Consider the following 17,675-nt stretch of genomic DNA (forward strand, 5'->3'; position numbering starts at 1 on the left):
CTAAAGCATTTTGAAGCTGCCATTCAGTTGTTCTTACTTCTGTTTCGGGTGTAACGATACAGAATTCAATTTGCATTGACCAGAGACGACCATGAAATCACTGCTGATGGATCCTAAACTAAACTTCTCTCAACTTTCAGGTGAGTAACTGAAGCAACTAGTGAAGAGTGAAGAATAACCTTTATTGACATATGTCACTTCCTGTGTGAATGTTTCTTTATTCCCTATGGGTGACGCTTAGCCATGACGGGAAGGAACAACTTTTTGAAACAAAATGGATCTGGGACGGGCAGCCATTGGAAAGAGAATAGAATGCTTTTGGTCATGGTCCAAACCCTACCCTGCCAGGACCCTGTCAGAGCATCTTGTTCAGGTGTATCTCGTGTTCTTGTTATTTTACTTTTGACATGAAGTGGTTTGGCTGGTCAGTAGGAGCAGGAACATCATCCTTTAACCCAAGGGTGGGGGAACTCCAGGCTTCAAGGGCCGGTGTCCTGCAGGTTTTAGATACCAACCTGGGTCAACATGCCTGAATCAAATGATTGGTTCATTATCTAGCCTCTGGAGAACTTTAAGACGTCTTAAGGAAATAATTTAGCCATTTAAATCAGCTGCATCGGATCAAGGACACATCTAAAACCTGGAGGACACCGGCCTTTGAGGCCTGGAGTTCCCCATCCCTGCTTTAGCTCATCCATGTGCGTGCGTCTGTGCTACGATGCTGGTTCAACTTGACATGAAGTACCTCTACCTGGATGTCCAGTGTCCCAGCAGGACACTGGACATCATAATCCTGTAGGAGTTCGAGTTTGATGACTATCTAAGGCTCTGAGGATTTTATTTAACAGCTGTGGACCTCTGATAAATGCACTCTCCTAAAAACTGTGTGTTCCTGTTTAAGAAAAGATGGTGGTTTGGGTTGAAATGAGACTGTTCAGAGCAGAGAAATGAAGAGTTTGTAGTGACAGGCTTGTCTGACAAATAGCAGAACCTGATATGCTGCTAAAGGACACCTTGGCAGCTTTGGCAAAACAATATTATTGGATGGGGATGATAACAGGCTGGTTATGTAGATCCTGTCTCAGCAGATACTCGACATTATGAGTGTGGGATTTGGATCTGAAGCAAAAGACATCAGGCTGTGCCTTTTGTCTGGGCTCTTTGACTTTCAGACAAGAAGTGCCACCTCCTGCAGACTCTCTGGCTTTGAGGCTGCCTGATCTCTTGAGCCCAGAGGCTGTGCCAGCTGTTTGCTAATCCACCTGGATGTTTGATCACATCTAAAGCATGGCAGGGATATTTAAGCTGCTGTTTCTAACCTATCCCATGACATCCACACTGACGTGCTGTCTGCGGTCAGCTGCTCCACACTGCTCTCTGCTGGTCGGTGATTATTAAGGCGATCCAGTCTGTTCACACTGAGAGGACCCTTAAAAATCACGTTGCATCCTCCTGACTATTAGCATATTATCATATTATGAAAGTGTTACATCATCATACCATCCAGTGAGAGATGATGCACAGTTTTTACACCACAGAAAGACCTTAAGTCCAAGTCTGTGAGCACTCTGTGAATTAACACACATTTCCCACTTCCCTTTCATCCTTTTCAGATCTCCCACTTTAAAACCCATAAATCATAATCTTTCTCCACCTTGCTGACAGATTGCGTCATGCACTACTGCTCCATCTTTTCATTTGCTCTGCTTCTCCCAAATGTTCTTCTTTTTGACCCAAACACCTCTGGATCTCTCTGTCCATAACACTCTTTTTCTCCCCTCCATGCTTCCTCTGTCCATGTTCTCTCACCGGTCTTATTATTTTCCTTTTATTGGTCAGCTCTGTGTTCTTCTTCGCAGCTCTGCCTAAAAGGCTGACATCCCAGAGTCGCCTCTTCACTGTTCATGTCAGGACTGGTGTTTTGCAGGTACCATTTAATGAAGCTGGCAGTTGAGGACCTGTGAAGCGTCTCTCTCTCAAACTAGAGACTCAAACTCGGATGTACTTGTCCTCTTATTCCTTCTTCTTTCTCTATTCTGGTCAGAGCCGGCATGCACTGCTCTGTGAAGGGAGTACACACCATTTGTATGAAATCTTCAGGTGTTTTGGCAGCTGGATAGCCATCATCTGCCAGAACAAGACGGCGGGATTGGTGAAGATGCAGCAGCGTCTTTGAGGATTGTGTAGAAGAGCCACCTTACTCTTTGCATGACTTTTACGAGTGAAAAGATGTTTGTTCTGCAAAACAGGAGTATACTTAAGTGTTTCCTCCACGTTTCAATCCATAAACATGATAAGGTGGATATGTGGAGTGGGCTGGTTGGCTGTGCTGTCATATCTTATTTACAATATAGAAAACATATCAGATGTTTAACCGACACATTTTACAATTTCATTTTGAACTTGATCATAGCAATGAGTCTCAACAAGGATAACAGTAGACTGAAAAAGGAAAGCAAAGAAGTCAAGAAACATTTTGCAACTAACAGAGTGACCGGGCATAAAAAGTAGCATCTTAGACAGTTTCTCATAAGTAAAGATGGGTAACTGGTAAAGTGTGCAAAAAAAACTGCACCTACATGTTATGAAACAACTTCAAAATAATGATCCTGATCTAAGTAGATATTATCCATCGATCCATCCTCCCTCTACCACTTATCCAGGCAGTAGCCTAAGCAGAGAAGCCCAGACCTCAGTCTTCCCCGCCACTTCCACCAACTCATCTGGGGTCTGTCCCAGGGCCTCCTCCCAGCAGGCCATGCCCAAAACACCTCACACAGAAGGTGTCCTAATCAGATGCCTGAACCACCTCAGCTGGCTCATTTAATGTGAAGGGGTAGCGGCTCTACTCTAAACCCCATCAAATGACTGAACTTCTCACCCTCTCTCTCAGGCTGAGCCAAACCACCTTTCAGAGGAAGCACATTTCCACTGCTTGTGTCCAAGACCTCATTCTCATTCTTATTTCTCTTTATCCAGAGCTCATGAGCACAGGTGAGCGTGGGAATATAGACCAGGACAGCATCCACACTACTCTGTACAATGCACCAACCCCTGTATCAATCTCACCCTCCCCTCACTCATAAACAAGACGCCGAAGTTCTTTAGCTCCCTCACTTGGGGCAGCAATTCGTCTCTGATGCGGTACACAATATCACAAGATTTTGAGAATCTGGAGAAATCTTAGTGCACAAGGCATAAAGCCAAAAATCAACATTGGATCCCAGTGATCTTCATGCCCTCAGGCAGCACTCTTTTAAAAACAGAAATGATCCTGAAATTGAAATCACTGAATAGGTTCAGAAACACTGCTTGCTCATAGGGGGTCATATGATTGTTGGGTTTTTCTCTGTATCTATGAAGCGCCTTGAGGCGACTTTTGTTGTGATTTGGCGCTATATAAATAAAATTGAAATTGAAATTGAAACACTTCAAGGCATCATTGTGAACACAGCTCACTGTACTGTCCGCAGTGAAGGTCAAAGCTCTGTTGTCCAAAGAAGACGCCGTTTGTGAAAGTGATCTAGAAACAGTTTTTCTTCTAACTCTTGCTAAACCTCTTATTTCCTGTTTTTCATTAATGCCTGAAAACTAAACTTCATTGTAACACTTAGACGAGCAAACACACTGATCATTTTATTGGAAATGAAAGAATGTGGACAAGTTTTCACTGTTTAAAAGAAAAAACAAAACAGAAAAACAGAGGAAAATCTGGAGTGTTTGATTGGGACCTGCAGGAGCATTTGGATCTGTAAGTGGTTAATGACGCAAGACTTAACAAGCAAATCGCTTATCCAGATTTTATGCAGGAAACAAAGCACCCTAAAAATCCATGCACACAAATATGTTGACACCGTGGATGTGTGGTGTGGTCACCGGTGTAGAAACAGGTTTGTGGTTGTCCAGGTGCTCCTCTGTCCTCAGGGGGGGAAATGCATCATTAAAGTTATTGAATAAAAAGAGAAAAACAGAGTTTCTCCTTTTATAACACCAATTGCTTTGAGCAGTGTAACACACACAGCGCACGCCGGGATTTTGACAGCTCCTGTGTGTGTGCCCTTTGATTGATGAGCCCGATTCCAAATGTTTTTTCATCCAAATCAGTGGGAGTTTAAGTGCCTTGTGCATGTTAATATCAAACAAAACATTAGCCCGAGCGGCAGTCCCGGTGTGAACTCCCTCTCTGCTGATTTCATCACTCATCTCTGCGAGGCGCCACATGACTTCAGGACACGCTGGGACGAAGGGAAGAAAGAAAGGCAGTCAGCAGTAGAGGTCGGTAATTTTGCACACATGCTGTTTGGAGATTTCTGCAACTGTCTGTGGAAGCTGTCAGCCTGCACGTGTGACCTAGGTGAAAGGGTAACCAATCGAGTCCATCCAAGAAGAACCAAGGAGCAGAAAGGTTTACAAATTTGGCAAATGGGAGGTCAGTTATAACCTTACAAATTAAAGACAAAAGTCATAAAGATGCCCAGCAGCCACAGATGTGAAGGTCACAGAGCTCTCAGATGACTGACAAGCTGGCAATTAAACAGAAGACAAAGGACCTTTGCATTACAACAATAACGATGTCCGCTGCTAACCCTATAGCACCAAGTGCATCACATACATACATAATGTCATTTATTGCGAATAAGGTGCAAAAAAAGTCAAACTCTCCTACATCAAAGAAAACAATGACTTTCACTTCTCTCACTGCTTCTCTTCTGTTTTGCCCTCTGTGAAACGGAGGATCTGTCGGCTATAGCTGTGGGAAACTGAAGCACTCCACTGGACTCTGTGCAGTCCAGTCACAAACTAACTAAACCCTGATGAACAATGATTCAGTAGCTTGTAGAACCACCTTCAGCAGCAATAACTGCATTTTTCTCATCAATCTCTTATATGACTGGTGCCTCTTCTTTACACTGATGCTTCAGCTCCTTGAGGTTTATGGATATTTGTTTCTGCATAGCTCTCTTAAGATCCCACTCCCACTACAGCATTTCAAGCAACTCAAGATCTGGACTCTGACTGGACCATTGCAGCAGCTCCATTCTTTTCTTTTTCTTGCTTGGGTTCCCAGTCCTTTGGCTACAAGAAGAAAGCCCAAGTCATCAGGCCTCCACCGTGCTGACTGTTGGTATGAAGTGTTATGTTTGGACAAATATCTCCACTTTGATTTTGTCTGTTTTTTCTATCCAAAGGCCATGGTTCCAGAGGTCTTCTGATTCATTCAGATTCAAATTTGCAAACCTGAGCTGTTCTCCCTTCTAAACAAGCCATATTTCAGTCTTTTTCCAACTGTATTCTCATGAACTTCAACATTTAACATGCTGGCTGAGGCCTGCAGAGTCTGAGCTGTAGCTCTTGGGTTTTTTGTGCTGTCTCAGAGCATTGTACAGTCTGAGCTTGAAGTGAATTTGCTGAGAAGATTGTGGTATTGTATGAGGTAACATAAAGGCTGGATCTTTGTGATCTAAGAAATTCCAAACTATTAAAGCATCAAGATGCACAGAGCAGATGACAAAGGCAGGAAGTCAGACATGATAATGTAAAAAAATCTGGCCAATTTTCAAAATAAGAAATCCCGTAAAGACCTAGTGACACATATCCGGTGTTTTCCCAGATAACAAGGGAACAGTTACTCCTTTCCCTGCTTCACATGAATTAATGACAACTTCAAACCCCAGTAAGATTTAAATGGTGAGTTTATTTAAAGTTCACACCTTGTATAGTTGTACACATGTTTGTTTCTGCTGATTTGTCCTCAGACTCCCATGACGGGAGGCTGGATTCACTTTTAGATCCATCCATGAGTGGCCAATAGAGGAACTGCATTTTTTTTTCTTTCTTTCAAAAGTCTTTTTATTAGACAAAGGTTTCAGTGCAATGTATAATACAAAGTACTACCAGATTGTCTGGGGGGAATTGTGCTGACATAGTCTGCACATAGTGTCTGATCTGTAATGTAAAAATGTAGCAGCAATGCAAAATTTGTTCGATAACTAAGAAAAAATTGCAAATTGTCCTACTACATATAAGTCTGCAAAAGATTTTAGACCCTTTCTGTGCCAGATGTGAAAAACACTGTCATTGAAGGAACAAATGGGTGGTTTTCTGCAATTGGGCTTTGAAGTTAGAAAGCCTGGAGACCAAGACTCTTCCTAAACTGAGACCAGATTCTGAGAGACTGCTGGACTACTCTATTATTACTACTGGCAAGGCCAGAGGGAATGATGAGCCTAAAGTTGCGGGTAGAGAAATTTTCCTGCTCGAATAAGATTCCATGGTGACCCAAACTGGTGATGCCGGGTCAAGGTGGTAGTGTCTCGAATACAACATACACATGATATTGGCGGCCCAATAGTAATATTGGAAATTAGGGTGGACTGAACCTCCCACCGACTTGGGTCTTTGAAGAATAGCTTTTTTCAATTTTGGATGTTTACATTTCAAATAAATGAAGTGATTAAGGAATCCAGAGATTTAAAAAAAAAAAAAGATTTGGGAATCAGGATGGGAAGGCATTGAAATACATATAGGGATTTTGGAAGTAGCATCATTGCTACTTTCACTTACATGACTGTAAATGGAAGTAAAACTCCAATTTAATCCCAGACAGCACTCAGAGACTTGCTGCACCAGTATTTTTTGCACAGTTTGTATTTAACACCATGTGTTTGATAGAATTTAGATACCACAAATATCATTCTTTGCAGTCGAGGTTTTGTGTTAAAAACTCCTCTGAGGTCAGCTTTGAAGAGGCAGCCTCTTGTCTTTTACCAGAAAAACATCCAGCCACTCAGTGTGGATAAGCAACTGGGAGCTGCCATTAACTCCCCACAGCTCCACGAAAGAAAAGCCGCATCTGAAATCCGTCTCTGAGTAGAAGCAGAGGGCTGGAGAGCTACTAATGGCTTGATGTGGCCCCCTTGCTGTGTTCATTTCAGAGCAACCCAAGCTCATCCTATCCCTACTGGGCAGATAATGCAATTACACCCTCGCATCTGCAGGGGGCTCCCTCTGCCTCCATCTCCACCTCTCCTCTGTCACTGAGTGTGTGCGGTGTGTGTGAGCAGAGAGGTAGGAGCTGCGACTGGTAGGTCTCATGCTCGAGATTTAAGTTAATCAATCATCGTGCCGCCTTAATGACACCCTGCTGCTTCCCTAATGTCTTCTGGCAGAGGCAGCCCGCCGCTGGCATGGAGCTCATGCCGGCACACATATGGTCGCCTCGAGTGAGTGACAGGACCCCTTTCATGTGTGCTGCCCTGCACGCCGGATGCCATCAGCCACATACAGCCGCAGGACTGAAATGGTGTTAGAGGAAGGGGGGCAAAGGAAAGAGAAGGAAGAAAGCAATGAAAACAGTGGAAGAGTACACGGAGGCCTCCCTGAATTTGAAATGTGAAAGTGAAACTCACAGCTTCTATGCTGTGAAACCAACACTTGAAGTAGGCTGGAATGAAATTAGAGAACCGGAATATTTCCAAGCTTTTACAGACAGGAAACAATCAAATCAAGAAAGAGAAAGTTCAATTAGAGTTAAACACATGAGCCAGAAAGCTGAAAAAGAAAAATCAGGAGGAGCTTTCTGATGAATGTCTTAAAGCAGCTCCAGAAACCATTACATGAACATGTTTCCCAAAACAATGATGAAACGTACGAGTTTATTGGACCACCTTTAGCTTTGATTCATTTAAATAACCTCATCCAATATCAACAGTGATTTCCATCTAGAGTCGCATTAAGTTGTCACTAAGATCCTGCATCGATGATGGGAGAGTCACACCGTTGTGTAAAATTTTCTCCAGCACAGACTCTCAGTGGGGTTTGCGTCTGGACTCCATGGTGGCCAGTCCAAGTGTGAAAATGATATCTCGTGCTCCCTCAACCACTCTTTCACAATCCAAGCCTAATGAATCCTGGAATTGTCTTCATGTCCCTGCCATCAGGGAAGAAAAACAATCCACTGATGGGAAAATCTGGTCACTCACTGATCTGATCAACTGAAGCAAACCCAGATCCCAACACTGCCCCCCCCCAAGGGATCTCAGAACTTTGTTGCAGGTGGCTGATGGCTTGTGCTGTAAGCCACCACTTCAGTTCACAGATGGTCATTCACTCCTTAATCCATTTGCCTTCTCAATCCAGAATGTGAACACTGGCATCATTTACCCTTTAGCTCCAGAAAGCTGATTCTGTTCTTCAGGACAATGATTGACTTCTTCACTAAAGAAGTTTCTTGGATGAGTTGGGAAACGTTTCTTCCACTGAAAACGTCCAGATCAACAGAATTAACTTTCTGGGATTTCCTTAGCTGGATGATTGAGCCCGTTACCTGTTAGGTTCAGGTGTAAGGCCGGTCTTGTCCTGTTGAGGTGGCTGTTCTGTGTTGTGCCATTTGTGTAGCGGCTTGTGTAGTGGTTTCGCCAATGCACTCCTCACCGCACTGCACTATGTTGTTCAGCTTCTGTTTTGATGTTTTGTCTTTCAGATAAATCAGAATCACCTAAAGACAATGATCTGAATGACTGAGAGCCACACCCTTAGTTGTTTTCTGTGTTTGATGGAGCAAATAAATTGAACCTTTTATTCTGGGACCCAAGACTTTAAAAGTTTTTTCTTCCTTTTCTTTTAGAGCATTGTCTGTGTTCTTTTCTCCTTTTTAAAATTAGGTTGCCAGTATTGTTTATATTTGTGTTTTTTAATGTGTTGTACTTTATTCAAGTCTTGCATTTTAGGTCATCTTTGATCTGGGGTTGTGTGTGTTTGGGTTAGTGTTCAGCCTGCTATTGATATAACTTGCTGTTTTTTCATTTTGTTCCTTCCACCTCGGTGTGTTGTGTTTTGTCTGTCACTGTTCCCCGTTTTCCTCTGAATTCCCTTTGCTAGGTTAATCTTATTTCCTGTTTTATTTTGGTGGCGGTTTGTTCTCCTGTATCTTGTGTAGTTTAACTTCCCCTTGTTCACTTTCTAGATTTTTTTCAGCTGTGTTTAGTTCCCCAACTATTTCATCTTTCCTCGTTACCTCTGGTGCATTTATCTTTTCAGTCTTCCTTTGTCCCTTGTTGTGTTGTCTGCACACCCATGTGCCTCCTCTCTGTGTTTTTTGGGGACTTTGTAATTCCTTCAAATGTTCAAAGATGGTGTTGCCACATCCAGACCGCTCCGCACAGACTGTGCTCTTTTTTAGGTTTTCAAATTTATTTATTGTTTGTTTCATATTTCAGAGTCAGCTTTTTCCACAGTCAACAAGCCTTTCAGGACACATTTCACTGTGTGTTGTACTTGCATGATAATGCATAAAGAATCTTGGAAAGCTTGGTTTAAATTCTCTCTTGTTTCCTACAGCCTGCATTTGAGTCTCGCAAAGTAATCACAGGCTTTTCTGACAGAATGGACCCAGCGAATGCACACAAAGTTATGCAAACAGACATTCTGAAAATGAACAAAGTAGGACAAGGCTATAAATATACACATGAGGTAATCAAGGGAAGTCTTGATAAATTCTATACAGTAAGTACTAAAAGAGAATACAAACAGCACCGAAAACACAGAATACGAATAAAAAACATGAACCCAGATTTACACAATAACAACACTTAAAAAACAAAAACTTTGAAGAATGAATAGAAATCAAAATATACACAAATCCAAAACTTTAATAAAAAACAACAACAACAACAACAAAACAAAAAAAACCACGACAACTTGGATGGCTCATCTTTTATTTTGTAGTTATGGTTTGACTTTCAGCATTATGAGCCTTTCATCTTGTTTACATTGTAGTTCTAGTTACTGCTTTTGTTTATATTTTATATTTTGTTTATTAGTCCCCCCAGAGTTTCCCCCTATTTGGTTCATTCATGTTTCTCTGTTCCCTGCTTTCAGTTATTCATTTTCTCCTTTACTTTGGTAATTATGTGTCTCTGGTCTGTTTAGTTTTGCTTCCTACCCGGTAAGCCTTTATTGTCTACATCCTGATTATCCTTCTGTGTGTATAAATAGTCCCGTCTCCTGCCAAACTTTGTCTTAGTCAGTTGTACTCACCAGCTTTCTTCCATGTTTATTCTTTGTACTGAGTTTATGGTTTCCCTCTTGGCTTTTTTCTTTGTTTTGCTTTTGGATTGAGCAAATAAAAGGTAGATTTTGGTTACTCAGTCTGTATTTGGCTTATTATTCAACAAGCCATCTTTGAGATTCAATCCAGAATTCTTTGATCATGATGTCTCTGCTGCTACTTATATCTAACCTGTGCAGTGAACCTCTGAACATGAGATTAAATACAATTAAAATAAACTTAACCGTTAAATTTAATCTTTCCAGTTTATCAAATATTGAAAGTAAGGTGTTTTCTTCCTCTCTTTCTCTGATATTACCACACATTAATCTTTTTTGTCACTCTTTGAGTGGGCAGTTTGTGTACTTGCTGATATGTTTTAGCTTTTTCAAACATTGCATTTGAAATTATCTGCCACTTATAAAAAGTTACTGAGCTAGCCCCATATTGAAGTACCGTGTTGGTCTGGACACATCAGCACATGAATGGGATGATAAGGGTTAAAGTGTGTAGGCATGACTGCACGATGACTCACCTGCCTCTGTCTCGTCACCTGGAAGGACTGCCGGGCTGCAGTGCTATTAAGAATGAACTTGGTTGACATCATTTTGTATTAAATTGCCCGTCAGATTTAATCACACATTAAATGAAGGTGCCGGAAGACCATATGGGATCATTTCGGCAACAACTTTAACACCTGAGAGCGTATATACGGGGCAGTGTGACTAGATAAGTGAACAGAGGTGAGACTGAGGAGAGCAATTAAAAAGGAAATGTGGAACCGGAAGTGTGATAAAAGCAGGAAGTGAACCTTACAAGGGTGTAAAGTGAGCCAGCGTGGGCATGTGGTGGTCTGTACCACCCTGTTAAGTCACCTGTTTTACTCTAAATGGGACCACATTTTACAAAATAAGAATCATGTTTTATTCAGTAAGACTTAGCCGGGACAGTGTTTACTGAGGTCAGATAATTTCCTTAATAGACAATCAGATTTTGGCTGAAACCAGAGTACTCGCCCCCTGCTGGCTGTTAGAGAATGGAGCTTCTTCTGGGATTTTGCAGAAGATAAAACAGGAGAAGGGTTTTCTTAATGCATATGATGATGAGCTCCTGACCTGGAGACTGTGAGAAAACAGAGCATGCATCAGTATTTCCACATTAAATGAACTCCACAGAGCACAGCCACACCAAAAAACAGCAGCACTGTCACATAGAGGATTCCATGTGAGGTGACATTTATCCCAGTCTGACATGGCAGTTGCCCCTAAACACCTCCTGAACCCAGAATATCATCACATCAGTGTGAAGAGCCTTTGGAAACAGTTCACAGTCAGTTCTGATGAGGCCTAAACCTGGCACAACTCAGACCATCCACCTCTCATCCATACAGATCATCACCATCAGCAGCAGCGGCAGGAGCAGAGCCGGGAGTCCATTTGCATGCAGCCGGTTGCAGGAGTCGGAGGCCCATCTGTCCACTGGAGCGCTTTCTAATTTATGTTAGTTGTTGTTGTCAGCGTTGTCTTCACACCCTCCTCTTCAGGAGAAGTGACGGGGAATGAGCTCTGGAACTAAAAGAGCAATCCATCATCTGTAAAGCTCTGCTCTGACAGCACACACAGACTGCTGTTAGGCTGAGGGGAGGGAAACTACCAGCCCAGAGTGGGTTCACACAAACACACACAGCAGATACATGCATATTAATAAACCCTTCCTCTGTTGGCCTCATGTAGAACATCCATAAAACAAATCAACCACAGTTTCAGATGAATTTTTTTTAGTTAAGATATAAGAATATACATTTAGCACTTCTTAAATTATATTTCATTTTCAAATTAAATTACAAAATATATATTATATAAATTATTATATTATAAAATTATGTTATATAAACCCACTTTCTGCCACCAGGCTTCTGACTCGCTGGACTGAAGTAGGTCACTGAAGTGAAGAAGACGTGTCTTATTTTATATTTTGCTTGGAAAATGGGGAATTGATGCAACGATTTATTGTAGCCTGTTTGTACAATTCTTGTTAGCTTGAAAGTGAATGAGCACCTTTATTCTTTGACACGGCCTGATCTCTGGGGCAGCTTCTGTAATTTCTTTAAGTAGTATCAGGAATAGCTCCCCAGCCTTCTTTAAGGATATTCAAAGCTCTCAAAGCTTGGACATTTCTGCCTTTTCTTCTGTTCTCTGTCAGGATCGTTTCACGCTGCTTCAGTAACGCTGAGACTCGTCTCTGGTGCGTTTTTACACTGACAGTGTGTGTCGGATCACTGTCATGCTGAAGAATGAAGCTGTTGTCAATCAGACGCTTTCCAGATGGTTCTGCAATATCTGTTGGTACTTTTCTGCATTTATAATTCAGAAACACAAATTATGTTTTTCCTGTGACAGGCTGCTATTATCCAAGTACCTAAAGATTTTGTAACTTTAGGGTTTCTTATAAGTTTGGACAAAAAACAGGTTCATCCCTCGAGTTAAGATGCCCGGCTTGGTGAAAGAGCAACCAATGAAAGAAGTTTAGAAAGCCGGGACAACTATTGCAAGAGCACTTTTGAGGAAAGTTTCATTAAAGTCTAACTGAACAAAAAATATAAAGAAATGACTTGAGACTTTTGCACACAACTTTTTAAATTTCCAGAAAGCTTATTAATCTAAGAGAAAATCATGTAATAAAGGAGATCTCCACATAAATGTGTTGTTTCCCTGAAAAAGTTAATATATTTTTAAAAATAATGAAATAGTAATGATCCTGGATCCATGTAACACACTATCAGTTTCAAACCTGGTTGACAACATTAGTTATTTATAAAAAATAAAAACCTCCTGGTCCGGACCAAAAACCAGATGTGGTATTCTGTGAGTGTGTATAAAACAGAAGACAACATCTGGTTTTTCATCCAGACTAAAACAGCTACAGCTGTTAAACAGAAACATTTTTATTTTTATTTTTTTTAATAAAGGTCAGGAATCAGATAGTGTTTAAAATGTTTTATTGACCCCAAATTTCACATTACAGGCACAGGCCCAGCCCACAGTTCAAAAACACTTTTGTTCAGCGATGCTGGAGTATAAAACGTTATGTACATGTGCTGTATAAAGATATACAGCAATATGATGCTGCCCCCTGCTGGAGGTACTGCAGTCTTTCAGTCACTTCACATCCTGAAGGTAAAGTCAGGCCGCACATGTGTCGGACCACATGCTGCCAGGTACATTTAAGGAAGACGAGAAAAAAAAAAGAAAAAAACCCAACAACTTTATTTTAGGTATGCACGTCCCTTTGTGTCAGAAGAATAAGTGTCCTTGTAAGTGTGTCTTAAATAAAACTTTAACACTGTCTTCATAAATAACTCTGTAACACAGAGAAATGAGTAGCTGTAAGAAAAAAGAAGTTTTGCCTCAAACATGCAGTGAAGACAAGGAGAAAACGTTTGCTCCCAGTTAATCCACAGACGTCTGGAAGGAAAATTGGACTGCCAAGCGTCAAGAACCTGGTTTAAAACACGCGGTCGAACTCTGTCTGGCTCGTGGTCGCCGGATTCCGGTTCTGATTGGGCTGCTGCTGGGGCATGTGTCCTCTCCGCCGAGGCGGGGCCAGGTACTCAAACATGGATGTGTTGTGGGTGGAGAGCATGTTCTTGAGGTCTGACGGCATCGGGTCTGACCAGAAGAAGTCGTGATTGAGGGCATCGTCACTGTCGATTCGCTGTGCCGGGTCCAGGACCAGCAGCTTGTCGATGAGGTCCAGGGCGTACGGGTCTTTGACGTAAGCTTTGAGGCGGTCCTTCACCTTCCTTTTCTGACCTTTGGGCAGCTCCATCTTCTGGTACAGCTCATACTTCTTGTCTACACCGGGCCACACCTGATGGGAGAACCGAGTGTTAGTTAAGTTAACACAGAGCTGAGAAACAGAACAAACAGAGTCTGAGAGGAAGAACGAAGGCTCACCTCTGCCGTGATGGAGCCGCAGAGCTGGCTGATGAGGGTCAACTGGTGCTGCTCCGTGTTCCCCTGCATGATTGGACTCCGTGTCCACATCTCGGCCATGATGCAGCCGGCGCCCCACAGGTCGATTGGAGGCCCGTAGTCTCGCTCCCCTGCAAAAACAAAGATGACACAGAAATTAAAAAACTGCACCAGGAGTACATTTGAAATTTACTTGTACTACTTTTTCCTGATTATACCTGTGACTATGTTTGAGTAGAAGTCTTTTGTTTCTTTCTTACCCAACAGCAGCTCTGGAGGTCGGTACCACAGCGTCACCACGCGGTTAGTGTAGCGGTTCCCCTGGCTGTTCTTGGCCAGGCTGAAGGCTCGAGCCAAACCAAAGTCGGCCAGCTTCAGGACGCCGTCTCTGGTTATGAGCACATTGGCTGCCTTCATGTCTCTGTGAAGGATCTGAGCAAAGAACAACAGATCCCCATGAATATTCTGACAGTGGAATTTCCTTTGGTTTAAAGTACCCACTGTGTCTCTGAGAGTCTAACCTTGTTCCTGTGGATGTAGTACAGCCCATTGAGCAGCATCTGCATCACCTTCTTGATCTCTGCCAGCGTGAACTTCACGTTGGCGTTGCTCAGCAGCCCAGCCAGGTCATGCTCACAGAAGTCAAACACCAAGTAGATGCTGCCTTTGTACCTGTTAAACTGAGTAGCTGAAAAGGAGAACAGCAAATTAAAAACAACCCCCAACAAACTGAAATAAATCCACACAAAGATGCACTCGTGTCACACGAACCTTTGGTCCTGCAGATCTCGATCAGATTGACAACGTTCTCGTGTTTGAGCAGTTGAAGGATTTTGATCTCTCTCAGAGCTGTGATTGGGAACTAAAGGGGAGGAAAACCAGTTATATTTCATCCACACCAACTTTCAGGACACTGGATTTTAAATGACGCCAATGCTCTGGTTTCTTACCCCTTCTTTCTCGTTTTCCATCAGCACTTTCTTCAGTGCAACTTTCTTCCCTGTCTGCCGGTGCTTCGCTTTGAACACCTCCCTGTACAAAAGACAAATTTTAGAACAGTCGGCTTTTTAAACTACTCAACTCAAACGGTATATAGCCTAATGTATAGTAGGCTAGAGAAACAACACTGCTGGCATTTGTGTGGTAGACATGATCTCAGTCCACTTCAGACAAAGACTGCTTCATCCCAAAGACAAAGGTGAACAACATCAGGAGTACTTAGACCTTTACAGACTAAACACTAGGGGTGGTTTTTGATTATCGATTTTACGATTAAAATAAATTCTGTTTTCTGCGTTATTTGCTTCCTTATTATGCACAAGTCTACCGTTATGTGCAGCGCTGTCAGCCGCTGTGTTTTTTGCTTGTTTGGTTTTTTTTATTCAACTGACTTCCAAAAAGAAAGCCTCATTTCTGCTGTTTAATACTGAAGAAATTTAAACTTTTTAAAATTATGCAAAATGCTTAGCTGTTTCTCTAACTAAACCTCTGTAACTTTGCTCTGCTTCACTTCAGCAGCATCAGGTAATGTTCATATGTTGATTCATGGTTTTCTGTTTTTGTTCTACTGCAGAATATTTTAAGGTGGTTATCTGCTATAAAAAGACAGGCCAGGAAAATCTCCTTCATGTGTTTCTGTGTTTTATGCTCTGTTACTTTGACACAAAGTCATCTGCTGTGATGGTTACACCTCTGATAAAGTCTCACAGGTGTCAGCTTTCTTTTTATAGATATAAAAATATGTACATGTACTGATAAATAATCAGAATTATAATATTTCTGACTGTCTGAGACAAAATTTCCCAGACTCAAATGGAATCGAATCGTGGATCTAATCAAATAGACCCTGTGCACGAGAAAATGCTAACTTCCTGTTTTAAGACCGGGCTTAGGGTTGTACATTTCCGGTAGTAGCATATGCTAAGGTGCAATGAAACCGATTCTAGAAATCAGTGACGATACTCAGCCCTAGAATAAACACCCACTTCACAGAAGCATGGCACAGCATGGGAGAATCAGCTCATCGGGACAGAGGTCAAGCTGCCTCTCTTCCACATCAGGGGAGAAGAGATGTCACTCATTGAGAATACAACGCAAAGCCTTTTTTGGTGCTCTATGAGTGAGCCTGGTTTTCAGCATGTGGCTCATTTAGCCAGTCACAAATTATTCCGGTGCCATATCTTGGTGCCCTGTTGTTTCAATTGATCGTAGAAGACCATAGCCCATGAAAGCTTTGCAACTTTACAAACCAAATACCTTTTTAAAAACATGTCGAAACAGCCTTCCTTAATAAGCAGCCGGACTAATACAGGAAGGAAACTTCCGTTGTTTACCTGCTCTTCATTCACTCCGTGCGGCTAGCAGTTAGCACAGCTAGCCTTAACACAGCTGGCGTTTATACGGAATTCGCAAAGCAGCTAAAGATTCATTAAGACAACCAGCCTGCTTTGTACTACTCACCCAAAGGTTCCTTGTCCTATCTTGGCCATTTTCTCATACTTGGAGAACTCGTCACAGAAAGGGAACTCCACTCCGTCGTAGTACTTCGACATGATGGCGGCCTCCCGGTCGGGCCTGGACAAAAGGAAAATTCACGAGACTTTATAGTGGTAACATCAAACAAGGCTTACACAGAACGTGCCTCAAATGTATCTGAAACAAACTAAAGCAAACCCGTTTGTTAAATTGAAAAATAAATAGATTTAATCTTACTTTTCAGCCCCGGTGGCATTGCTCGTCTTATCCCGCTGCATCCTGTCCGTGTCCGCGACGTAGTTACGTATGGAGCGTCTGCGCAGTGCGCACGGCGTCACCTCTAGAGCTCAGCGACGCCCCGCATGCTGATGTGGGGGCGGGCTTGGCAAAAAGTAAAAATAACCCCAAAAGAAGCGACAATAAAGAAAAACAAATGAAAAATAAGCAGTAAAAGAATAATAAATATTAAGAAAATAAATAAAAAATAAAAAAAACAATCTCGTAAGGCCGGGTTCGTCTGTAGCGTCTCATTCAGAAAGGTCAATTCTGTCGGGGTGGGGGGCATAGAGGAGTGGAGGGGGCATAGAGGAGTGGAGTGGCCTCTCCGAAACTGTTATCATGCCATAATGCATGCCCTCATACAGGGTGGAAATTCCAGTTCTCCTGATCCTCCTGAGTGCATCAAACATGAAACCATGTCACAAAAATAATATATTTGTAAGCTTTGAAACTTGCACAGTGGTTTATTTTCATAACTGTAAACAAAGGAACTCACTGTTAGCCTATTTACTTCCGCCAACATGTATTTATTCATAATGTTATAACTTTTACTTAGAAGCTGTAGTGATTGCCGTTTCCATTCGTTAAAATTAAACATGTTGTCGATCTGTTAATTCACCATTAAATGCTGTGCTTCTGTGTGGCGGTTGTATTAATACATTATTATTATTATTATTACAGGGTAGCCACATACCCTCAGCATGCTGATGGAGGTCTCTGCACATTAAAACCATCAGACCTCTCTGTTTTCAGCCGGTTTCAAGTGCTTTTCCTGATTTCCTGCGAGCTCCCTGCCACCCCCTCAGCAGCCATTTTCTTGCCTCTGCAGTTATTTTAAAGCATGCATCGAAACTAAACTTGACTGGGAAATAAAAGAGCTATTATCATTATTCAAATCT

General features: G+C 42.1%; 1 protein-coding gene across 1 annotated transcript; it reads right to left on the bottom strand.

Moving 5' to 3' along the window:
* Positions 1–13,029: 13,029 nt before the first annotated feature.
* Positions 13,030–16,868, bottom strand: cdk9 (cyclin-dependent kinase 9 (CDC2-related kinase)). Its single transcript, XM_040000749.1, has 8 exons — positions 16,735–16,868; positions 16,483–16,596; positions 14,973–15,054; positions 14,794–14,884; positions 14,544–14,710; positions 14,283–14,454; positions 14,005–14,153; positions 13,030–13,918 (listed from the first exon to the last, which is right to left on the bottom strand). The coding sequence occupies exons 1-8, from the start codon at positions 16,773–16,775 to the stop codon at positions 13,553–13,555; spliced, it is 1,182 nt and encodes a 393-aa protein (XP_039856683.1). The 5' UTR covers positions 16,776–16,868; the 3' UTR covers positions 13,030–13,552.
* Positions 16,869–17,675: the final 807 nt, after the last annotated feature.

Source organism: Simochromis diagramma, unplaced genomic scaffold (genome assembly GCF_900408965.1).
Source record: "Simochromis diagramma unplaced genomic scaffold, fSimDia1.1 OVJJ01000596.1, whole genome shotgun sequence".
NCBI classification, from domain to species: Eukaryota; Metazoa; Chordata; class Actinopteri; order Cichliformes; family Cichlidae; genus Simochromis; species Simochromis diagramma.

Bases quoted from the DNA above. Each gene is read 5' to 3' on its own strand.
- cdk9 (XM_040000749.1), bottom strand. From the start codon at position 16,775: ATGCAGCGGGATAAGACGAGCAATGCCACCGGGGCTGAAAA. The intron at 14,885-14,972 runs GTAAGAAACCAG...CCTCCCCTTTAG, and splicing joins TGGAAAACGAGAAAGAAGGG to TTCCCAATCACAGCTCTGAG. The intron at 14,711-14,793 runs GTTCGTGTGACA...TCTCCTTTTCAG, and splicing joins CGAGATCTGCAGGACCAAAG to CTACTCAGTTTAACAGGTAC.